This window comes from Alternaria conjuncta, assembly GCF_024043145.1.
Source record: "Alternaria conjuncta strain BMP 0040 chromosome Unknown scaffold_5, whole genome shotgun sequence".
Taxonomy (NCBI): Eukaryota; Fungi; Ascomycota; class Dothideomycetes; order Pleosporales; family Pleosporaceae; genus Alternaria; species Alternaria conjuncta.
The window spans coordinates 979,366-1,003,119 of NW_026250094.1; the positions used below are offsets into that span (position 1 = coordinate 979,366).

Here is a 23,754-nt window from a genome sequence, read left to right on the forward strand (position 1 = left end):
GCCAATGCGAAATCGGGGTTGTCGGTTTGAAGCACAGTCTGTACTTCCTATCTGGTCGGAGAGCAGTAGTAATGAACGGCATTTCGCAGGATTTACTGGGCCTCCCTGTAGTAAAGATGACTTCGCTTTGGTCTTCACGAAAGAGAACTGGCTCTGTGCCTTGGCGCACGACTTCAACTTCCTCACCTGTCTCGTTGTCGAGACACTGGATAAATTGGCTGGAGTTCATGGGCTGGTAAAGCCTCGAGCCTGCGAGACCATCTTGGAGGTATATAACTCCCTCTTTAAAATTGTACTCTGCGATGATGAGGACTATGAAGAAGACGGGATCGTTTGAGAGATAGCATGTTCTTGTAACGAGAAGCTCGGCTTCAGCCCGCGAGCGAAAATCGGTCATTTCGTCGATGTTACTGGGTATCGGAATTACTACGGTCTATCGATTGATTCCAAGGTCATGTGTAACATGCGAGCAGAGCTTGATTGTGATTCAGAAAGTGTTGCAGTTCTTGACTGTGCCCGTCGGCTGATGTACACCACCTGGGCACTGACGTCAGAGGTCTCATCACTCAGTATCAGTAGAGGACGCTTCCACGCAGCACAATCAAATGAGCGACCTTTAGGTCGTTCAAATCCAAATCCACTCCCTTCTCATCCTCTCATTTACCACCAGCCTACAGATCAACCCAACACTTAGTACATCTCTGCCTCGCCAAACCAAACGGCCTTTGTCCCTCCTCATCCTCCCAAGTCTCCGTATCAAACTCACTAACTACCCTTCCCTTAAACGGCTCCTCCGCACCATCGCTCCAAAGATGCGTCACAGCATCCGCAATACACTCAATCTGAATACCTCTAAACCCCATCAACTTGGCCTCGCGCCGCAGCCAACGCGCCGCGCCCGACGCAACACCCTCGCCCTCGTAGTCATGGCGTGTAGACGTCGCGTTACGCATCAGCACCTGGCCTGGTGCGGTAGCTTTCCACTCCGCTGGATCCCTCGGGTCGAGCTTCCGTAGAGCGCCGAAGAGCGGACCAAATTCTGGTATCGCTTCGTCTACCGGGCCCATCTTCGCGGGATCGAGAGGGACGAAGTTGTCGTACGACAACGCTATGCTGACCAATGGGAAATCCATCTGGCGGAGTAGTCTCAAGCCCTCTGCTTTTCGTCCTTGGGTTTGCTCCACGCTATTCTCCTCCGGTTCATTGACATCCCAGAATAGCTTCCCGCCTGCTTCTTTCGCCTCGGGGGTCTTGAACTGGTATTCTGTGTCGAACACGCCGTAGGATAGACCAGAGTCGATTTGGTGGGCGACGAGGTACTCGAGTTTTCTGGCACTTTCTAGTGTCCAGCGGCCGAGTGCTTTGTCGGGCCAGATGTGCTGCCAGATCGCGGAGTGGAAACCGTGGCTGTGGGCTAAGATGGCGGTCGCCCAGAGCAGATCTTTGGGTTCTAGTTTACGGATCTCATAGCGGGGCTTTAGAGAGGAGGGGTTAGAGGGAGTAGGCGTCTTTGTGTTTGTTGCTGGTTTGGACATGTTCGCGTATGTGAAGGCGAGTGCCTATTGGGACGGTCTCGACTAGTAGGAGGCGGAGGGCTTAGTTTTGATGTCGATGAGGAAGTAGTTCCTGGTTCGCAGGAGGTGTATTGTGTCCACGCTGAGAGATGTTGAGCTTCGAATGCTAGCTAGCCTACGCACTCTTATAGAGAATGAGGCAAGAGCGACAATGTACGGATAACTAGTACGTGAGTATTCAATAACAGATAGTCCGGTGTGCAAGAAAGGCGCGATTAGAAATTGAAAGTTATGCGTGCGAGTGTGTTGGAGGGCGCACTTCATGCATCAAAAGGGCTCAAGCGGATGACCCACGAATTCAGCGCAAACTGGCCAGCAAGCTTGTAAACCCTATCCAAAGCTTCGCTTCTCGTCCAAGAATGGTCCATAATGCGGGTAACAAATTTTGCGTGCAGGCGCTCTTGTCCGCGTTAGGAGACCAGGATAGTACCAAGCTGCGAGGCTTACGCGCCTGAATGCAGTATGTTGAGCCGACCCACACATGTTCCTCGTATAAAGTACTATACATCAATATCCTTGTTGACCGCATGCCTTTAGCTAGGAATAGATTTGTAAAGGTCTCGGTTAGCGACAGATGTTGCCACTGTTAATGGTTTTGTAAGATCTGCAAAATTCGTCAAGAAAGTCTCTGTTCCGAATTAGTCATCAGATCCACGATACCCACGACAGTCAAGAGAAGTATGTTTCTTATTGCAGAGTGCAAGGCGCACAGGACGTTAGATTAGACCTTTACCCTCCTGCAATAGCGCAATTCCTCGCTCTTTTAACTTGAATTTCTGGATTTTCCCGCTCGCAGTCTTGGGGTAGTTGTCGACCCAAAAGACGTACTTCGGCACTAGTACATACAGTCAGCATAGTTCCTAGGCGGGCCCGAGGCTTCGAATTCGATGTTGTAGGAGCGCATGGACTTACCTAAATGGTGGCTCAATTTCTCCCTGACCCAGTTTCGCACCTCGTCCGTGGTCACGTTCCCATCATCGCCAGCATGCGTGACTATGAAGGCTGCGACAACCTCACCGTACCGCTCGTCGGGTAGACCCACCACACTAACCTCGCTGATAGCAGGATGAGCGAAGAGACAGTTCTCGACCTCTAGTGGATGGATGTTCTCGCCCCCCTTGATGATCAGATCTTTTATCCTGCCAGTAATCTTGATGTATCCTTCTTCGTCCATAGACGCCTCATCTCCGGTATGCATCCATAGCATACCGTCTTCGTCCGGTTGTAGAACTTCCTCTGTGCGTGCTGTATCACCCCAGTACCCTTTCATGAGGAGGTAGCCTGACACTGCGAGTTCGCCGCGTTGGCCTACGTCAAGTGTGCGCGACCAGTCTGACGGACTGACGACTTTGGCGCGAACATGTGGGAGAAGACGACCGACGCTGTCGATGCGCTTTTCGATCGGGTCGTCCGTGGTGGTCATGGCTGATACAGGAGAGGTCTCGGTCATGCCGTAACAGATGGTCAACTCAGTCAAGTTCAGGTTCTTGTGTAGCTTGCGCATGAGTTCCGAGGGTATAGCAGAGCCTGCTGCAATGCCGGTACGCAGATATTGAAAACCATCTTTGGGTACAGCACCATGAGCCAGCAGCTCCAGTTCAGCTACGAACATGGTGGGGACGCCATAGAGGGCTGTGCATTTGTATTCGCGAACGGCTTCAAGTGTGGCCAGGGCATTGAAGGCTTCGGTGGGAAATACGATGGCGCTACCGTGGGTAGCCGTGGCCATGTATCCCAGAATGCATCCAAAGCAACTACAAACAGTCAGTTGATGTTGACAGTAGATTGCTACAAGGACTTACTGGAACAATGGAGGCGGACAGCACACAACGTCGTCTGGCGTTAATAGCATCCTATCGCCGATGCTGTTTCCGTTGTTCAAAATACTCCTATGACTTAAGCACGCAGCTTTCGGCATGCTTGTAGTGCCAGACGTAAATTGGATATTGACGATGTCATCCGGATGCAGGCCTTGATCTTCGAACGCATTGTCCTGTGCGCCATCCTCGAATACGTGCTCGTATCTCTTTAGACTCCTATAGTCTCCCAGATCCACCCTGCCTTGCGCGTTATTCACCAGTATGACGTTCTTCAGCGACGGGACGAGTTCGGATTCGAGGGTCGAGCCGGCGAGATTGGGTATCAAGTGCGTGAGGAGCGAGATGTTGGATCGCGGGTCTTTACGCGGGAGGTTCGTTTCGGCTCCGATGACGAGATGCGCGGCATCTAGGTGATTGATCGCGTTGAGGACTTGGGGTGCGTTGAACGAGGGATTCAGTGGCACCTGTGTAGCTGTTAGCTGCTAGTGCCCATGCTCCTAGCCGGTTGGCTACATACCAGTATCGCTCCCAGTTTAAACAGCGCGTACGTGAGCTTTCCCTGGTCAGCAACTATGCGTCTCCAACATGCTTCCAACATACAGTAGCGAACTCAGCATTGTTCCCTAGACTGACGGCGACTCTTTCCCCCTTCTTCACGCCAAGCTTCTGCAGTCCCCTGGCAAGCCTGTTCGAGTCGCGATCGAGCGCATCGTACGTCAGGTGTATACGTTGATGGTGCGATATGACTCTATATGAGTATTAGCAACGCGTCTCTGGAGCTTGTGTCAGTCGGCACGTACGCGTTCCTGTCACCGTATTGCTTCACAACCTCGTCAAAGTGCTGTGGCACCGTCTTCTCCAGTAATGGCGGCTATCATAACGTCAGTCTCCACCATCACATCATCGGGAAGCTTGGAACATGCCTCATTGGGCCCAATGCTGTATGCTTGTGTGAGTAGACCGCGTCGTGCGCAGTAAGCAGGCCTACGGGACCTTGCAGCACGAGCAAAGAGCGACCGAAGCATCTTCAGACGCGGAATGCATCCGAGGTAAGGAAGGATACACGTGCATCGTGAGATATGCTCGTGTGGAGAAAGCTGGTGTTAGTGAGCTTCGTTCGGAACTGAGCCGCGGGCCAGGTACGAGACTTGCGGGGTAGCTGTGGAGAGCTAGAGACACGCACGCGGTTGACGTCGGATAGCTGTCAGGGGTCTTCGCCCTCCGACTATGGGCTATGCAACGTAGGCGACATCACTAATCTTGGTGCACAGAAGATAACTTTGAACGTTTCCATACATGAGTCTACACAGAAGCAAGGTCTTGAGATAATCCTAAACTCCAAAGAGATCACTCCTGCTACGTCCCAAATGCTACCGCTCAAACTCAAGCACTCTTCTACTCGCATCACTAGCCGACCGGTTCCTAGCCGGCTTGATCTCTTCCCCAGTACCTGCCGGTGACAGTAGGTCCAGCGGTGCTTCCCCCTTTGATGCGCCCACGTCCACCGTCTCGGCACCCTCCAGGAGGTCCAGGTCTTTCGCATCAACCTCCTCATCATCGTCATCGTCTTCTCGTCCGTGTCGAGCTTCCTTGTCCAGCTCCTTTTGCGCTTCGTCGTATCGCCTCCTCACTTCAGTTGCAACGCGCATTCCGTCATTGACGATGTTGTCGAGCATGCCTCGTAGGCCCTTGCCGGGTGGCACAACACCAGCGCCAGCGCCGCCGACCACACCGCCTAGTCCACCACCTCCGCCGCCTTGTCTTCCAGCATTGGCGAAAGTGGTGAGGTTGTGGAAGCTGGATCCCGAGGACAGCGTCTCGTCGGCCAGGCGGAAGGACGATGAGAAGCCGACTTCGAAGAAATTCAGTAGTGCGTCGTCGGCGAGAATGACCATGCGGAAAGTAGGAAGCGTTATGTGAAGAGGCTTGTTCGGGTCAAGCGCAAGGTTTGCCGACTTTGCCTTGTCGTTGCGCTCTGCAACGTCTGATTCAGTGGTATGATTCGATGGTGTTGGCGACATTGGGTTCTTTTCTGACTTCTCGAACGCGGTTGCTGTGGCTTTTGGTGTTGATGGCTCAGATCCAAAGTCTATCAGGTCATCTTCTTCGTCATCGCCAATAGCGAAGTTGTCAACCTCTTCTGAGACCTGGTCGACTGCCTTATTTGACTGATTAGAAGGGTGATCGGGGTCAGCGTATTCGAAGCAATGCCGGATGAAGGCAGAAACGCTGCTCAAGAATTGTTCGTCGCGACCGATACGTTCCGAACCTGCCTCTGAGCTAACATCCAGTGAAGAAGCAGCTGGACTTGGATCGTGGACGCCTCGTCTTGACAGGAAAAGAAGGGCTTCCGAGATTCTCAAGATACCCTCACGATCTACCCTGCCATCGCCGTCGTCATCGTAGAGTTCGAAGAAGTAGCTGATGTTGGACATGATGTCCTTGGTGCCTTTTACGTGTGCAAAGCCAGTGACAACGTTCTGTAACGATAATGAGTCGGTCATGTCCACATCCCACCGCCGGAATAAGCGTCGCATAAACTCGTGATCTGCTGGCTCCGGTCCTGAACCCCATGGTGACATTGGGGGTCGTTTCCTCATACTGTTTCCAAAGTACGAGTGTGGAGACTGTGTACCACTGCCCTCGGGTGGGGAGCTCGGTGAGTCAGTAATTGCCCACTTTGCGATACCTGTATTACCGTAAGCACATATAGATAGAAACGATACTGTATGACTTACCAGCAAGAAACTCTCTAAAAGCATCGTAGTCCATCTGGGTAGGGCTGGGTCCAAGTGCCACACGGCCCTTCTCCGCGTTTCCAGATGTACCCATCACAACCTCAGTCGCTTTCATCCTGCTGGCCTTTGCCTTGCGCTCAGCCTCTTGTTGCATGATCTCAGCTCTTTGCTGTCGCTCGTACAACACTGCGTAGAATTTGTCGTACAAGAAGCCAAGGTCATTCACACTCAGCTTCTTGCTATCGGGACCGAGGTTGCGTATTGATGTACGCTTGGCGAAGTTTTCGATGTTCTCAAGTACGGCATCCTTGTGCTTCGCTCGCTGCTCGGAGATGGTGTTCTGTGTGATGCCAGCAAATTCTTTGAACGCGACCACCATGAGCTCTTGGAATCTAGTGACTGCTCGCAGTTTGGGGTTCTCGGACTTCGGGTGGGCAGACTCGTCAAGCCTTGAGAAGTACGACTTCAAGACTGAGATGAAGGTGCCGTCATCTGTAGCGTCGAGTAGTTCCTCGCCATTGATACGCAGGATAGCTAGGCCGATTTGGAAGAGTACCTTGGGGCCTTCGAGGAAGAAAACATCAAGAACGCGGAAAGCAAATATTAGAGGCATAGAGTTGATATAGAGCGAGAGAAACCAAGGTAGAGAAACAACAGACAACTGCACGTCTGATTTGACCAGATGGTCCCATAGTATGGGCATCGTCTTTTCGACGAGCGATTCGAAGACCTTTTGGTCCAGCAAGGTGCCGTACATGGTTTGTGAGTAGTAGCCGGGCAGGAGGCGGTCACACAGCACGGATAGGAGGAAAAAGGCCTGAGTCTCGGACATGTAACTTGTTTCGTTAGACAAAAGCAGCTGTATATCAAGGGGTACACATACATCAGCAATGCTGCGACCACAATGTTCATCGCCTGGCAGTAGCCAACCTCCTCGTTTGTCCAGCTGTATGCCGTCAAGACTCGTCGGAGCCGACCGATTCCCTCTTCGGACTGAAAGCCTGGGTATTCCGGCAGACTCCTGTTGAGGTCCTTCTCAATCTCATCGATCGCTAACGACTCTCGACCGGAGAACTTTGCTAGGGTCTCGGTGTAGAGGTTCGGGTTCTGTAGGCGCAAGAAGAAGGCGCCCGAAGTGAGCTCCCACATCTCGCCTCGTAACCGATTCGGCAGACCGACGCGAATGAGCTTGTGGAAGGTAGGTTGTCGGATGAGAGTTGCGCTTCGGCCGTTATCTGCTGCATGTTAGTAACGTCTTTAAGCACGCTTGGTGGTCATACCTCTAAGATACTCGCGCCATAGCCGTATCTTTGTCGCATCCCTCAGCTTCCGTGCGTTGCCTGGATATTTGAAGATCATGCCTAGGCCGGTATCTGGGTGTTCTCGCGCTTGCTTGCCATCATCTCCGGCCTTCTTCTGCTCGGCGTCTGTGAGAAGATACTCCGAGTAGCATTGCCCCACTACCTTGCGCAGATTGTCTACCTCCTTGACGCCCTCTCTCAGTCCCTTCTTGAGAGCATCGCAAAAGCGTTCGCAGGCCTGTCGCGACCCCGCGAGCTGAATCGTAAGCTTCTGACCAGCAGGCACCTGCGATTTCGAGTCTGGTATGCCGTTCCATGTTGTTATCGCCAGCGCGAACATGTAGCTCTGACTGTGCAGCCGCTCCACCCGTCGTATGCCGCATAGCGGTAATGTGAAACCGTTGCCCGCAGGTCCCGCACCGTGAGTCTGCCCGGTGAAGCTGCTGGAGGAGCTCAGGCTCGCGGTATTGGCGAAGCTTGAGCCCTGTGTGGAGAAGCAGAGATACTGCTCGCTTAGGTGCAGCTTGCCGACATAGTGGTTGCCCTGACTGCGCTCCTTCTCCGATGTGACGTCGCCGGGGCCCCTCGTGGAATGGTGGGGTTGAAGAGTAAGCTCGGCGGTAATCTCTTGGAGGGGGTTCTGCGAGTCGGGGAGGCGGAATTGGTAGCGGAAGAGGGTGGCTTTGGAGGGTCGGCGGTCTGACGATGCGGGAGCGGCTATGGTGTTGAGCGTGGGTTCGATGTACTGCTGCGCCTTCTGCACCAAATTCGAGATGTTGAACATGGCTTCGGGCCGGCCAAAGAAGCAGAGTGAGGGTTGGTTATGGTGTATTGCGTGACTGTTTATGCCACATGACGCGACTAGATTAGCCCTCGTGAAGCGCCTTGGAGGGACTGGAGCTTTATGCAGGGCTGGTGTTGGTGGAGTCGCACGGCCACAAAGAGGCTGAGAACCGGGATGACTAAGACACGCGCTGGGCAGCTTTCTCATGATCCCCCAAGATTATGACGCACCCGCCAATCTCAAAGACAATGCAAGAGTCAAGTTCACGCGGACAGAAACGGGAGTGGGTCGCGTCTTTTTCAATGGTTGATTATCTGAAGATTCTCATACTATTATTGAAGCTACCATATCGCCTTGAGTCGCCAGACTGCGCGCAAAATATCACTCCAGCTGGTGGACTTGTTCACCTAATCATACATTCTTGCGCTCTCGCTCATGCTACTGCACTGTCAGCCCTGGCTTAAGTGCATGTGTAGGCTCCGTCAACTCGGAGATCGGCACCCTGGGTTTGGTCAGTTGTTGCTCATCGGTGCGGCTGAACATCACTTACAGTAACGTAGGAACTCGCGTCACTAGACAAGAAGGTGACGGCACCCATCAAGTCCTCAGGACGTCCCATCTTACCAACGGGAATGAGAGAAGTCCACTGCTTCTGGAGGTCTGGGTTGTCGTCGAGAATCTTCTTGGTGCTACATCTTTGTTAGCATCTGCACAGTCTTCGTCTCTCAGTGTACTTACAGTGCAGTAAGCATGTATCCAGGCGAAATGCAGTTGACTCGAATGCCAGCGCCAGCCCACTCGACCGCCAAACTGGAGGCCAGATGTCTGACAGCTGCCTTAGCGGCGTTGTACGGAGCCTGCGGCTGTGGGACGTTGACAATGGCTCCGGACATGCTACCAATCATGACGATGCTGCCCGGTACCTTCCTCTCCATGAGGTGCTTCGCGACTGCCACAGAGTACAGGTAGGTACCGTCAACGTTGACTCCCCAAAGCTTCTGTATGCGGTCATGGGGGTAGGAGATGGCATCGTAGTTCTCGGTGAAGCCAGCCGATGTAACGAGGTTGTCGACCTTGCCGTGCTTCTTCAGGATCTCGGCAAAAGATTGGTTGACAGACGTCGGGCTCGAGACGTCGCAGAAATGTGCTGTGACCTTGGGAATTCTATATTTTGACTTAGTTGAGGTCGTTGGTTCTGCATATGGGTTTCTTACCTCCGAGACCCTGGGTTCTCCTTCTTGAAGATATCGAGCAGGCCCTTGGCAGACCGCTCACCCTCTTCCTTGTTCATGTCGACAATGGCTACATCGGCTCCAGAGGTCACCAAGGCCTGCGCCATGACTAAACCCAGACCTCGGGCTCCACCAGTGACGACAGCGACCTTGCCCTCCATGGAGAACGAAGCCAAAGTGCGCTTGAAGTGCTCACCTCCACGACCCACGACGGGGTTGGAGGGTGGTAGGTCCTTCTCTTCTGGGTACTCGACGACAATGTCGTCTCGGGTACGTGCATACTGACCCTCGTGCTCCCCACTCTCACCAGGCTCGCCCGATGTGGTTGCAGCGTTGACATCGTCCTCGTTGGAGGGGTCCTTGTCGAAGCGACTAGGTGAGGACGTGAAATGTCGCTGTGAGGAAATAGCTGACTGTGCTGGTCTGAAGGTGGCACGGGGAGCTTGGGCTCTGGCCGCGCGTGCGACTTGACGGAAAACCTGAGATCTGAACATGGCTGTGGTAGAAAGCCCAATTCAATTGGACGTCGCAGTTGGTAGGGAGAAGCTCTGAATTATGAGGAGAAGGTAAGCGTCGAGGTAAAGTAGATTATCTGAGGTGATTCTAGAAGGCTCTCGAGTCAAGGTGATATGACTTAGGAAGGAAGCAAGCTAGAACAGGGCAAGAAGTGGGAAATGAAGAAGAAGAATCAAGTGAGGTTGGGAGTGAAGCTCACGATGCCCAAGCAGCTGGCAAATAATTTCGGTCCTTCCAAGAGCTTGAGCTTCTCCCCCACCGCGTTTTGTTGACGGACGCCTCTGACGACAGGTCTATGCAGGGCCAGGATTTGGCGAGGCCATCCCGCATGCACTCCCACCTCCGCACACTCCGCACACTGCATCCTGGCCTGTCTGGTTGATTGTCTCCATTGAAATCACACGCCGTCGCGGTTGGCACTCCACCTCCAGGGCGCTCAGTGGAGCCGCCCTAGCCGTTTGTCCTCTCCGCACTACCGCAGCTCAGCAAATCCTGACCGCCTGCTACCCCACGCTGCAGCCACTTCCCTGCCACCAGACGCGTCCACGGGTGCACCACCACCCTCCCCGTGCATGCCCTTACCTGTACTGTAGACGTCTTACGTGTGTTGTTAATTCCAGCAATAACTCTGTTCGTACCTTCCAAGCCCTCGTTTGCACCTTCCCCGCCCTCGTCATCCCTGGTGCCACATCGTGATCGCCCTCAACAAGCCGGAATTGTGCTGACCGACGCGTCTGCAGCGACACGACAGCATCGTGATCCGTCATGTTTGAACTCTACCTCCTTACCTTCAATGCCGCGCGCAACCTCGTCGATCCCCAGTCCCTCGCGCCTTCCTTCTTCGACGCCCTCCCCAAAGACACGCCTCTGCCCGACATCGTCGCCATATCCCTGCAGGAGGTTGCGCCCATCGCCTACTCGTTCCTCGGAGGCTCCTATCTGAAGCCTTACTTTGACCGCGTGACCACGACAGTCCAGCTTGCCGCCGACCTCCGCAGCAATGGCAGCGACTCACTCGAGCACATCGCGACGCGCAGCCTGGGCATGACGGCCCTGATGCTCTTCGCCAAACCCCACGTCATACAGAGGATACAGTGGATACAGTCGGCAGGCGCAGGTGTCGGCTTCTCCAACATGGGCAACAAGGGCGCCGTTGCCATGCGCGTCTGCTTCTCGTGCCCCGACTCTGAAGATACTCTCGATCTCACCTTTGCGGCCGCCCATCTTGCGCCCATGGAGAGCAATATTGACGCGCGGAACAAAGACTGGGAGAATCTGGTGCGGAACCTGGTCTTTGTCAACAACGATGACTCCCCGTACAGCTCAAGCGAAGAGCGACCGCTGCTTGGCCCCTCGTCTGAGACACCAGCCGACCACAACGGTCTCTTTACGCCTGGCAACCACGTCTTCTTCTACGGCGACTTGAACTACCGCACACACGACAGCCCACCAGAAGAGGGTGCGCATCAATCATACCCTCAGCCGACAGCGTCCGAATCGTCGCCAACACACTACTCACATCTGCTGAAGAAGGACCAACTGATAAGAGAAAAGGACGCTAAACGCACCCTGCATGGCTTCCAAGAAATGCCTATCAACTTCCCGCCTACATACAAGTACGCCACCTCACATGGCAAGAACTCCAACGCGCCCAAGCGATCTGGAGAGGACGACTCATGGGAGTGGTCGAAACATCGGTATCCCTCATGGTGCGACCGAATCCTCTACCTCCCATCCGGGTCTTCATCAGACCTTGAGCCGCAAATTTACACCGCCTTGCCCGTACAGCCGACGTCCGACCATCGACCGGTTGCTCTATCTGTGCGCGTTGATGACAAGCCTATTAAGATGGGCGTGAACGACGTTCTTTCCAGGCCACCCTTTGAGGTCAACCCACAGTGGAAAGCCAGGAGAGACGCAGCTCGACGGTGGGAGCTTATCGTAGGCGTCATGTCGTATCTCGCTCTGACCGGCAAGGGCAGAATCATTCTCATCACTTTCCTGGGTGTGGTCATTGGCAGTCTGTTCCTTGCTGGGTCACTGACCAGGTAATCTTGTGGACGACCACATTCTCCTATGGAATTAATTTATTTCTCCTGCGTAATGGTTCCATCTCCAGTTCCACTGGTCTTGGAGATGCTCGATCGACGTGCGTGTCGGCATGCCTGTGGCCTGCACCTCTTCTAGAAACTCGATCATCTTGCATCGGTCCTGGTCATCCTGCAGTACGGTGCCAAACTTATGTACTGTATACGCGGCGTCCCATTGCGCAGAAATACAATGAGCGTTGCACCGAGCGATAGCTATCATCTCTCTCAAATCTCTCAAGACTTCACCATGTGCAGAATCGGTCACGACGATCCCGTGTACGCCTTGCATATTCATCCCTGGATTGTAGACCGCAAGTGCAATGCGACATATTCGCAGCTGTTGGTTCGCCTCCGCTGTCGCCTGTTAGCAAACAGTCCGTGAGCTGACGATTAATTAGACTCACCATGACAAGCGCCAGAGAACCACAATTCCGGATATCCTCCAACGGCATGTGGGTTGCCTTCCTGGTAAAAGAAGGCATCGAAGCTTGCGGGTCGCCTTCTTTCCCACTCATCGACCAAACTGTGAAGATACTGCCACTCGGCCATCGTCCGCACGCTCTTTTGCGCCCACTGCAAGATGCGCGCAGTCAGCCATAATATTCGATTTCCCCACGAGACTTCATCGATTGGCGATATTAGAGCTGGCAGAATGAAGTTTTCATAATTAATGCGCAGAGTGGGTTGGTTGAGCAATGCTTGGCTGACCTCGGTATGCACATGGAGTACCAGAGCAGCTTGTACAACCGGGCTAGACATATCGAAGACCCAGCCTTCAGGACCATAGAAAAGTTCAAACGTCGAGAGATGTGATTGTCCTTGTGTACCCGCTATTTGAATGTCAGCTGATCTCCGCGCAATTCCTCGTCTTCACGTACCATGGAAGTCCTCAAAGTTTCGCAGCAACATGGCGGCCACCAGCGTCGCCTCATCTTCAATTTGTCCCTTCTCGGCAATATACGGTATGAGACTCTGCAATAGTCTCTCATGATAGTCGTATGGTCTGGTGGGGAAATACGGATCGAAGCGCAGTATACACTGTCCGGAAATCATGAAGATGGCGTTCATGAGCATCGGGCTTGTCAAAGCGAGCTTTGGGACGATATTCTTGAAGATGCTAGCAGGACTCATTATGTCTAGTGCGTCTGATGCTTTCTCTACCCAGAACCGAAAAAGATATGCTTCGATTGGGTCAGGTATCGGCCATGCTACCGGTGAAGCATGGTTCGTTGGAACGAATGGATGTGGCGAGGGGATATCAGAGTTCCAAGTTCCCGGCAGGGGCTCGTCAAGGCTGGAGAGACTTGAGACTGAGCCAGGTGCAGGGCTTGTGTGTCGCCGGATATGCGACGGAAGCTGCCATAGGTCAGGCGTGGTCTGTGGTGCTGCGGGTATGAGCACTCGATCATTCCAGCTTCGACTCGTCGGGCGCATGTGTCGCTCTCTTCCTTGCGGACTCTTCCTCGATACCGACTGTGGTATCTTCTCAGCCGTCCTGGAGCGAACCAGATGTCTTGGTGTCTTCCTTTTGTCAGCACTTCCGGGGCCCTCGAACTCTTCAGCTATGAGTGACGATTCGTCGACAAAGTCCACTACATGACAGTCATTAGCATCGACTCAATAAGACCACCACATGACTTGTACCTACATGTTCCTGGCGTACCAACCCATCTCTGCGCCGCACCGAAGAAGTAGTCGTACTTCTTGATATCGGCCCTGGTAGCCTGACTTTCCAAATCAGGATACACACCATGTCGAAAGCGGACTTTGTAATTGGCTTTCCTTCGCGGGGCGGACTCTGACCAAGGCGCCGACATGCTTCTGGAAGGAAGAGCTTATCCACAAAGCTTAATATCTTGGCAACTTCACTGTACCCGTAAACAAAGTTGAAACAAAACCTCGATATCCGATCTTGGCAAGTACCTCAATTCCAAACTGGAAAGAAGCAAGTAGGAAGCAGGAAAGAGGAAAAGCTGATGCTACTCTCCATCAACAAACAGGAAATATCGCCGCTTCAAATGGGGATATGTACTCCATATCACAACGCCATGAACTGCACGGAGAGATCCACGCGTCACAATCCGTCTTGCTGATGATTTTCCTACGTGCGTCTAGCCAGCACGCTATTTGCTCTTCTCATCGCCCATCCCGCGATTATTCAGCGGAGGAGCGGTATGGGAAAGCACAGGGCGCGTGAGGCTTGTAGGTGCCTGGTGTGGCATTTGATAAGCAGGATTTATTTACGTACGCGATGTTTGATGGGGGATTTGGCATCGGACATGGGGAAGGGTGGGTATGCGAGTACGGGTAGATACGGGGTGGCTCAACGGGAGGACGTCGGGTATTGGCGTGCACGAAATGCTTGCCTGTTTGGGAGTCGCTGAGGTAGGGGATGGAGCGTGATGGTAGTGGGTAGACGTTGTGGCTGGCTGGTAGACCGACTCAGCCTTCGCTAGCCACTGTATTGGAAGCGGGTGATTGGATCATGTACTAGGGTTGTGGTTAAAGACGTGCATGATGTTCATCCCACCGCAACGTCCAGCATACACCATTCTTCTACTGGCCCTGCCATCACGAGCCTATGCCTTACACTCACAGCCAACTAAGCTTTCCTCACACGGGTAGGGCTGCATGCACCTCGAGCCTCCTCCTTCTAGAAACAATCACTCCCGCACCACAAGACGTGGTTGAGTAAGCACATCGCTGGGCAGCCATAGGTTCATCGGACCGTGTTACTGCGTAGCTGTATAAGCTGCATCGTTCGATATTGCAACGGCTGGTGCTATGCGGCTTATCCAGCTCGTCATGCATACCCTATTCAGCTCACTTGTCCTACTGTCGCGCTTCCACCTGACGCCTTTCCGGTCCGGGTAGCGACATCGGTAGTTCGTGAGAGATTTTGTCAGCGGGGATATTCTGGGGAGTCATACTCTCAAGAATAGTTGATGTTTGTTGACACGAGGAGGTGTGACTCAGGTGTCTTGTACTACGTTGTGCGCTGGTTCTATAGGTGAGTATCCCAACGGTCGTTGAGGCTTTGCTAGTTGGTGGCTTGAATGAAGTGATTACGCAGCTTCTTCACCGAGTGAAAGCCGGAATTGTTGCGCGTGGAGACAACATGATTGTTAAGAGTGCGGAGTGAACAGTGATCACTCATCTTCATTGAAGTAGATCCTGTGGATGGTAGTGTGCACATTGTGTTCGATAACACCTACTCCCTCCACATAGCGGTGCCCACTCAGACAGCTGGGAGTGAACTGGGAATCCCCAGAACACGTGACTACTGACTCCAATGATAGAAGAACTGCACAAACCGCATGTAGACCATCGGTACGACTGAGTCTGAGGTTCCAGACTTCTCACGATGGTGGAGACACTTCAGCTTTTCCAACGGCATGACGTAGGAAAACAAGCGTCTTTCCTTCCCGAAAAGCCACGTCTCGCGCTTATGCTCAGCTAGCAACTCACTGGTTTTATGGACCCTCGAGTCGATGGCACTAATATCTTTCTTCGCTTTCGCTTGTCACCGCACTTATCGAGTGCCGGTAGTGAAGGTCCGAGCCTCGGGTCATCGACTCCGATAGGCTGTCAAGAGATGTGAGCAAAAGGAAGTGCAAGTGGAAGCTCCATCGCTGTCACGATCACGATGCTAAAATTGGGCGCGAAGGATTTTGTTGATCAACATCATAGCTTCGACGTCCACGATGCAGCTTTGACATGCGCCAGGTTTGGCGAGCAGGAAGATCGAAGACGTCGCATGCTGGGTTCCGCAAGAGCCAACATTGATGCCCTGTAGAAGTGCTGGGGGTGGTGTAACTGCAGCAAGGCGCATGCAAACATCGGCGCGACTACACCTGGGCAACAACAGCGACAACAACAACACACTTTACGGCTGTTTGATGCAGCCTTCGGCGAAACAATGGGCACAAATGCATGAACCCGGGCATGGGAATGCGAAAATGCCATGCATCACAACCACCATGCACGAGTCTATTGGCCTCGGCACCATTTTGCCGTCACCTGAGGTCCAGACCTTTCGTTGTGCGAGGTTGGTTCCCGCGGCAGCATGTCGGAAAGCAGACGCTGTCAAAGTTTAATCAAAAGAAAACGACATGACAGCACCGAAAAGAAGCCTCTCGCAGCCTCTCCGCGCCTACGAGTGGACTCCGTGGAGGACCCGCTTGCCTCGGAGCTGAAACGCACATGCGAGAAACGAAGCAGGACGTGGTGGGAAGTGCGACTGACGTCACAGTGCAGCGGCCACCAAAGGCGCGCTGCACCACCTGCCCGTCCAAGCGAGCCGATCCCCAGCACAACGCTCGATCGATACCGACTTCTAGGCCCTGCCTACTACTCCGTGCGCCGGTGGTCTGGATTCCTACAAAGAGTGGGCTCTTTAGCCTGCGTCCCCCAGCTACGGGACATCACGGACGTATTCTGTATAGAGGCTATAGGGAATAAGGAAATAGAGCGACGTTTTGTACGGAAATATGGACCCGTGATTGCCGTGAAAGGAGAGAAAGGGATCGGGCCTTGAAGCGTGAAGGCTCGTGGTTGTGGGTTTTGCGTGATGGGCGGATGGATGAGGGTGAGATCTAGACACGACTGTGGGGCTAAGAGAAAGTCTTGTCTTACGTGTTGTGGCAGGTGTGTTGCCGACAGGGTGCTCTGCGCATGGAAAGAATCACGAGTGCATGGGGAGATGCAGGTGAGGTAATTTGGGTTTGATTGTTGTGGTGGTGGGAGTTTGTCAAGTCCTCCGAGGGAAACTCTGCCTAGCGCTCCGCCTCTTGCATGCCCTGCCAAACGCCTGCAGTGGTCCTCCAAAGACATGAAAAAATGAAAATGGTATATCATACAACTGAAAGAAAAGATCGCTCCGTGTAAATGCTGAACCGATGTGCTCCAATAAAAGTTTCCCAAATCGCAAAGTCGAAGCTGAAGAGTGTTGCCTGCACACTGTGCCGCTAAGTCGCTGATGTTTGAATGATTCGTCGAATGTCATGAGGGTGAACGCCTAGGGCCCGGCGATTATTGCGCCCTTGTCGACGATGATTGAGAGTTGAGTTGTGACAGCGATGCGAATGAGTTGGTCATGGCTGAGTAGGCTGCTGATGGTAGGCCGTTGGTGGATGATGTGGATGAGGCGCTGTTGCTGCGGACTTGGAGGTTGAGTGTGTGGCAGCTATCGCATCGTCCGTTCATGCGGTTGCAGCGACCCCGGCATCCTCGCTCGTAGTTGGCGCAAGAGAACATTGTGGATTCGTGTTGTTGAGGTTGGTTGGATGTTGGTTGTTGTCGTTGAGTAGTAAAGGGATAGTGGTTGTGGTGGTGTAGCTGTGTGCGACTTGTGATCGAGAGACTTTGTAGTGTGCTGGATTTAGATAATCCTGAAGCCGAGGGCAGACTTCGTAATATATGCGCTGGTGGGTTGTGAATGCCCGATGATGTAGCCAGCAAATGCAAGATATGCAGGGTAGTAATTGCGTATTCGGGCGTTAAAGTAGCCGTAATCGATGGGGTCCGTTGGCGTGTCTTGGTAGCGTGCGGATGGGTCCAATAATAGTGTGATGGAGTGCCGAATGGAGTTAATGTGAAGATGCCCAAGTTCTGCAGATGCACGATGCGTGGCTTATAGCTATGAAGCGCAGATTAGACAGATGGCTGACAGTTTTCAAAAACTTGGAAGAGATAGGTGGAAGATCAGCTGTGACGATGGAGGCCGCAACTTCTTATGACAGTTGACGCGTCCAGAAGATGTGTGTGTCATGGTAGATTATACAGTGGAGAGACCCGAGGCCAGAATGTCGGCGGTCAGTGCGCTCTTACTCAATGGCCAGGGTCTCCTCTTACGCATGCACGAGACCCTGCCCTGGTTGTTCATCGCCCAAGTTAGCGCCAAAACCTTGATTTTTCGCTCTCCCGTCCATTCCGGCACTTCGCAGTCGCCTGCATACCTCATACGTACTCGGTGACGCTCAGCCACCACGGCGGTTGTTCAGGCGACCACCAGCAGGTTGTTGCACGAATTCGCATCCATGTGGACACACGACTAATCATTCAAACAGCCAAGTTGACTTTACAGGGACAGGCACAGTAGAACCTCGTTTCAAACAAATTCTGGAAAGCGGCTTAAAGTGGGCAACGAGTCCAAGACTTGCACGGCCACTTCATCCGTGCACTCGTCAGCACCAAGACCCAAGAAAGCCACTCCAGAGAATCCACACATGGCGTTAGCCTGTCGCACTTCAGCCCTCTTCGATTACGTGGTGCTGCAGTCGTACCCTACGTGAGGCAGTAATCATGGCGCATGTGTGCCATGTGGTCCCGGCCCTGCTGCCTCAGAACATGATAAGCCGGCCCGCTCGACACCGGAAACATGTGCGGGCGTATGTAAGCTCGCGACTCGCGACACCGATAAGATAGCGTACCTGATATCAGAAGATGGCTGAAGTGGAGGCCGGAGTGCGCGTTCGAGACTTTGTTCGTTTTTATGAAGATCGGCACTCCTACATGCGCGAGATCGATATGGCCTCACGGCGAAAGATTTATCCACCAGATCTGGCCTGATCTCAGAAGATGCAAACTGCTGTTACTGCGAAACCGGTCGAAGTTTCGACCTCGTGCGAGAACTAGATGCGAGTGGTTCGCAGTGGGTTGCTCCGGACGTCCGATCTGCGACCGTTAATCAAACCGTCCGGTGCATCCGCACCCGTCGCACGGCCAAACGCAATCGGGTCTCAACAACTTTGCCTGCGGGCAACTCTGCACCCCGAATTCCGCCTTCCAGCCTTGTGGGTGTCAGTGGGTTTGATGATCAGCGGGCGGATCCATCGCTTATCGTGCTTCAAGGACCACAGGGACCAGAAGTCCACTGTTTACTGAACATTATGAAACATGATAGATCCAGGCAGCATGCTGAAGTAAGTCGCAGCAGAAGTCAGTCATGCATGGTTATGCTGAGAGCGATTGGAGGTTTCCAGTAGACCGTTGCCTCATTTCCTTTCTCGGTCCTCTGCCGCTCTCCCATACCATCCAACTTCCGCTCCATTCAATGTCATCCCATTCAATAAACTCGACACTGAGCGTCACTATCTTGCGCGATTAATTTCTATGCCTGCAGATTCGAAGACAAAGTGCATGTTCAGCGATATCATTCCACACAGTCAATGGCGACGTTAATATCTTGGAGGTGTCCGAAATTTGTCAGTCCATTGACAACCCCTTTGCTGACATGGCCCGTCGATAACAAACTCGTTGCGATGCGCGCGCAGGCATAGGGAGTGTGTAAAATAGAAGGAGTGACCAATTCAACTTGGTCGCATTGCGTGCTGGTACCTTGAAGCAGTGCTCTTCACGAAGCCAATAGTACCAAAACACTAATTAGTTGACCTGCAAGACATGTATTCCCCTGTTCTCGCAAACAGCAAACTGAGCACTGCGGAAAACAAACGAAATTCTCTATTACACTCTTTCCACCAAGCATCATGAACAAAATGAACCCGACTAACGCTGCAGCGCAATCTACTATACCTTTTCCAACTCTGCCACTTGAGCTCCGCGAGATCATCTACCGTCATGCGATACTCCCAGAGGACCTTACTTCTCAGTCTCAGCCCTTGAACTTCGGCCCCGTAGACACCCGGCGTGGAGGCGACCCTTTCTACCTCCAGTGGCTCGAACAACTCTGTCGCGTGAACCAAGCCACGCGCGTCGATGTATCACTGTATCTTCTACGGACGACCGAATTCTACCTCATCTACCCGGAGCAAGTAGTGCGATTCACGATGTTCCTGGAAAGTCTAGGCGAGAACGACCAAGGCTTTGCCGCAATTCGTAAACTCGATTTCCAACTCTTTGGCCGCTACCAACCAATTGCTGGGACTAACAACACTTACATCGAGCTCATGAAGCGATGTACAGGGCTGACGCAAGTCGCATTGAAGTTCGAAGTTGGGTACATGACTATTGACTCATGTAACTGGGCTGAGGATGTTGTTATCCCTCCTACAACGTTAGGGACCTTCGATCTATGGACATTCGATCAAACGCGCATCAGAGAACTTGAAGATGTAATTGCGATTTACCAGTTGGCAGATCTCATGGAGGTAGAGAGTTTGCAGACGTTGACGATCGAGGCTTGGCCTAGGATCAGGGTAAGTGATCGACACGGTATGCAGAACGTTTTGGTGGACTGTGCGCCGTTGATCGAGCGGTTGGTGGTGTGGCTTCGGGAGGGGTTTGCTGCCAGAGGGAGGGAAGTTGATGTAAAATATGTGGAAGCGAGTAGTCCGGGACTGAGGTGGAGCCGGAGGATCTGAGGTAGTAGTTGCGGCTTCCATCTGAAGCCAATCTGAGTAATGAAATAGTTGACTGAGTCGATTGTCCAAGCTGCATGAGAATTTGTTGCCTCTCATGTCTACATGACCAAAATATGTGTTTCCATCGTCTACCGAAGTATGTAGCAACTTGTTGTATCGTGAAAGTACCTGGGCAGCATGGAATGGAAGATGACGTGCGTAGAAGGTGAAGTTGGGCTTGGTCTTGCGACAGGCCTATGACTAAGCGAGGGCTGTCGTGTTTGCCATGTAATCCCAGCCAGCCCTAACCAGCCTCATTCATCCTTCAACGACCGAGCGCATCCGCAACACCATCGTCGCTCAACCATTTTTGACCATCACTGCCATTGCTGCATCTGCGCGCACTTCGGGGCCCCAATTTTGACATTGTCGGCGCGCTTTCACGCCACGCGCATCGACTTGGCCGCGACGCGTCGACGTAAACAACAGCGCGACTCCTCCACCACCCCGCCCACAACCCGATCTACCCAACCACCACCATGTTTCTTCCAGAGGACCTCCTATTCAAGCAGGGCGCGCTTGCGCACGTCTGGCTTGCCTCGAATCAACAGAAGAAGCTCACCAAGGCCCAGGTGCTGCAGCACAAGATCCCAGAGAGTTGCGAGGTCATCATCCGACCTGAGGTGGCCGCTGGCGGTCCGCTTGCATTGCGGTTGAACGCGCAGTTGCTCCTCGGTGAGGTTCGCATCTACAACAAGAAGGTCAACTACCTCCAGGATGACTGTCAGGAAGCGCTGTGGAAGATCAGGATGGTAGGTTCCAAGTTTGACTGCGTGACATGACCACTTCTGACCCCTTTGCAGGCCTTCCGTCCCGGAAACATCGATGCGCCCGCCCAGACTCACGTCGCCAATCCCACAAACCTCATGCTACAGGATCAGATCACCGATCTCGATCTGTTGGCTCCCATGCCCGACCCTTCTTTCCTTCTCTCCCAGCCTCTTAGCGGCAGCCTCAACCTCGGCAACACCACAGTCCCCGATTGGGACAACAGCCAGTTCCTTTCCGGCAGCATTGAGCAGGCGCGCGGAGAGCCTATGGAATTGCCGGATGACGACCTGAACCTGGACATTGGAGAGGATGATGACTTGGAGCCGACAGCCGCCTACGACGAGGGTACCAGCATTGAAGTTGGCCGTAACGCACCTTTGGAACGCCGCCGGTCCGAAGAGTTTACCGGGCTAGGCAAAGACATGATAGTGGATGACGATGATCTCGGCATCGACCTTGGCGAAGATCCTCCCACTGAACTCGCACGCGGCCATGAACTCAATTTGGACGATGACCTGGATATTACTATGGGCGGTATGGACATGGACACCGAACTTCCTGCAGGCTCTATCGCCGGCGACTTCCCTGTGCGACAACGTGAAGAGTCACCGCTCTCCGAGTTGGGAGAGGAGGAGGCCACACGTCTTGAACAGGAGGTTGCCGAACAGAACGTCACCGTGTTTGAGCCAGAGCCAGAGCAGGAAGAGGAAGAATCAATCCATCAAGCCCGCGCCAAGCGCAGGAGGGTCATTGCAGCTGATGCCGAAACTATGATCTCAAGTCACCAGTTGAGGGAGCAACAGAACAACCGCGAGAAGATCCTCAAGCCTGCATCGTTCCTGCCTCGCGACCCTCTTCTGATGGCTTTGATGAACATGCAAAAGTCCGGAGGGTTTATCTCAAGCATACTGGGCGACGGACGAAGCCAAGGATGGGCTCCAGAGCTTCGAGGCATCCTTTCCCTAGAAGTTGTCTCACGCCCAGCCCAGAAGCGCAAGCGTGGTGGTGCAATTGCCGACAATGACGCTACCGAAGACGAGGCTGCAGCCGAAGGAGAGAAGACGCCACAACTGCAGCTGGAATTTGAGCAGGATGAGCCGACTTTGGGAGGCGGTGACCTTGGCCTTGGTGGCGACAACGACCCCACGCTTGCGGGATCCGACGATATCGTTCAACTTCCTGACGACCCTGGCTTCCAACAGGTTGGTGATGACGAAGAGGACATTTTCTCGCCCGTTCCAGACAACTTCGACGACACAACCGCGCCGCTAGTCCATCCCGACGAAGCTGGGCCCGTATCGCTAGGCACAAAGCACGCTGTCCATTTCTTGCGAGAACAGTTTGGACCCGAAGCTGAAGAGAGCGAGTCGGTACGACAAAAGACCAGCATCGTTTTTCAGGATGCCTTCCCAGAGGCCCGCACATCACGGACAGACGCGACGAAGATGTTCTTTGAAATGCTGGTGCTGGCGACCAAGGATGCCATCAAAGTTGAGCAGCCAGCTAACGAGCTTGGTGGCCCTCTACGCATTCGCGCTAAGCGTGGCCTTTGGGGACAATGGGCAGAGACTGGTGCTAGTGGCGAGCTGGCATCCCAGGCTCAAGCAGCACCTACAGGAGATCCAGACGCGCCCGCTGAGGCCATGTTCCAGGGACCACCTGAGGTGTCTGTGTCTGCCTAAAAGTTCAACAATCTGTGTTTCTCCGACCTTCTTTGGGGCTTGGTATCATCTGTCGGTGTTGGCTGGATACCCTTTTCATGTACGACTCTTTTCACGTTGGAGACGGACTTTGACTGGTGTTTTGGTGTTCTTGTGAGGTATGGTGTTTGTGGGAAGTTGGTCCCTTGTATGATTGTATTAGGATAGTTACATTAGCTTTGGAAGACGGAATGAATTCAGTACTACCTTCACGGATCTGGAGTATCCTTCTCCAAGTGATGCTTGAAACGTCATGACTTCACGGTTGATCATTTGACTGAAGTTAATGACTTGGAGGAAATGTGCATTGTGTTGGCGTGTATTGCTCGGAAAAAGTAGGGCTGTCCAACTTGAGGCAGGTGCGCTGCGGCAGATTATCCCGAGGTCGGCAACTGCGTCTTCGCGGCCTTGCTCTTTGCACCTACTCGCCTCTCTGAACTCCGGCGACGACATCACCCTCCAAAATTCCCGTCGTGCTAGCCATCGCACACTGCGATGCCTACGAATGCAGCGGCGACAGGCCGCACGCGCAAAAGGGCTGCCGAGGCGTGTACGTTCTGCCGGCGGAGGAAGGTTCGTTACTGGACGCCTGCGTGTCATCGCCGAGGAGCTGCATACTGAGGCTGGCAGATCAAATGCAGTGCTGAAAAGCCAATCTGCGCAAGTTGCAAAACGCATGATACAATTTGTCATTACGAGCCTATATCCATAGATGACGTACAACATGCTACCAGTCGTCCGCGCAAGACGCCGCGAGCAGAAAGAACATCCGAAAGAGCATCAGACAGGACATCAGAGTCAACACCATCGATCGCTGCTTCTGCGCCTGTTGGACAGACCCCTGCAACTACACCTCAAAGCGTGTCGC

At 53.3% G+C, this 23,754-nt stretch overlaps 8 protein-coding genes across 8 annotated transcripts; 3 read left to right on the top strand and 5 right to left on the bottom strand.

Moving 5' to 3' along the window:
- Window positions 1-671: 671 nt before the first annotated feature.
- J4E85_003982 (uncharacterized protein) lies at window positions 672-1,535 on the bottom strand (the record flags this gene model as incomplete). The annotated part of the gene is made up of 1 exon (XM_051468245.1): window positions 672-1,535. One exon carries the CDS (start codon window positions 1,533-1,535, stop codon window positions 672-674), a length of 864 nt encoding a protein of 287 aa, XP_051327837.1.
- Window positions 1,536-2,290: 755 nt separating this feature from the next.
- J4E85_003983 (uncharacterized protein) lies at window positions 2,291-8,217 on the bottom strand (the record flags this gene model as incomplete). The annotated part of the gene is made up of 10 exons (XM_051468246.1): window positions 2,291-2,409; window positions 2,487-3,328; window positions 3,377-3,858; window positions 3,912-3,947; window positions 3,995-4,142; window positions 4,195-4,265; window positions 4,786-6,083; window positions 6,133-6,968; window positions 7,016-7,367; window positions 7,413-8,217. The coding sequence occupies 10 exons, from the start codon at window positions 8,215-8,217 to the stop codon at window positions 2,291-2,293; spliced, it is 4,989 nt and encodes a 1,662-aa protein (XP_051327838.1).
- A 460-nt stretch (window positions 8,218-8,677) lies between these two features.
- Window positions 8,678-9,943, bottom strand: J4E85_003984 (uncharacterized protein; the record flags this gene model as incomplete). The annotated part of the gene is made up of 4 exons (XM_051468247.1): window positions 8,678-8,719; window positions 8,768-8,906; window positions 8,956-9,381; window positions 9,432-9,943. The coding sequence occupies 4 exons, from the start codon at window positions 9,941-9,943 to the stop codon at window positions 8,678-8,680; spliced, it is 1,119 nt and encodes a 372-aa protein (XP_051327839.1).
- Window positions 9,944-10,730: 787 nt separating this feature from the next.
- Window positions 10,731-12,017, top strand: J4E85_003985 (uncharacterized protein; the record flags this gene model as incomplete). The annotated part of the gene is made up of 1 exon (XM_051468248.1): window positions 10,731-12,017. The coding sequence occupies one exon, from the start codon at window positions 10,731-10,733 to the stop codon at window positions 12,015-12,017; it is 1,287 nt and encodes a 428-aa protein (XP_051327840.1).
- Window positions 12,018-12,047: 30 nt separating this feature from the next.
- On the bottom strand, window positions 12,048-13,872 carry J4E85_003986 (uncharacterized protein; the record flags this gene model as incomplete). Its single annotated transcript, XM_051468249.1, has 4 exons — window positions 12,048-12,211; window positions 12,460-12,885; window positions 12,934-13,647; window positions 13,719-13,872. 4 exons carry the CDS (start codon window positions 13,870-13,872, stop codon window positions 12,048-12,050), a joined length of 1,458 nt encoding a protein of 485 aa, XP_051327841.1.
- Window positions 13,873-17,086: 3,214 nt separating this feature from the next.
- J4E85_003987 (uncharacterized protein) lies at window positions 17,087-17,311 on the bottom strand (the record flags this gene model as incomplete). The annotated part of the gene is made up of 1 exon (XM_051468250.1): window positions 17,087-17,311. One exon carries the CDS (start codon window positions 17,309-17,311, stop codon window positions 17,087-17,089), a length of 225 nt encoding a protein of 74 aa, XP_051327842.1.
- Window positions 17,312-19,542: 2,231 nt separating this feature from the next.
- On the top strand, window positions 19,543-20,376 carry J4E85_003988 (uncharacterized protein; the record flags this gene model as incomplete). Its single annotated transcript, XM_051468251.1, has 2 exons — window positions 19,543-20,211; window positions 20,236-20,376. The coding sequence occupies 2 exons, from the start codon at window positions 19,543-19,545 to the stop codon at window positions 20,374-20,376; spliced, it is 810 nt and encodes a 269-aa protein (XP_051327843.1).
- Window positions 20,377-20,894: 518 nt separating this feature from the next.
- On the top strand, window positions 20,895-22,868 carry J4E85_003989 (uncharacterized protein; the record flags this gene model as incomplete). Its single annotated transcript, XM_051468252.1, has 2 exons — window positions 20,895-21,167; window positions 21,219-22,868. 2 exons carry the CDS (start codon window positions 20,895-20,897, stop codon window positions 22,866-22,868), a joined length of 1,923 nt encoding a protein of 640 aa, XP_051327844.1.
- Between the last annotated feature and the right edge of the window lie 886 nt (window positions 22,869-23,754).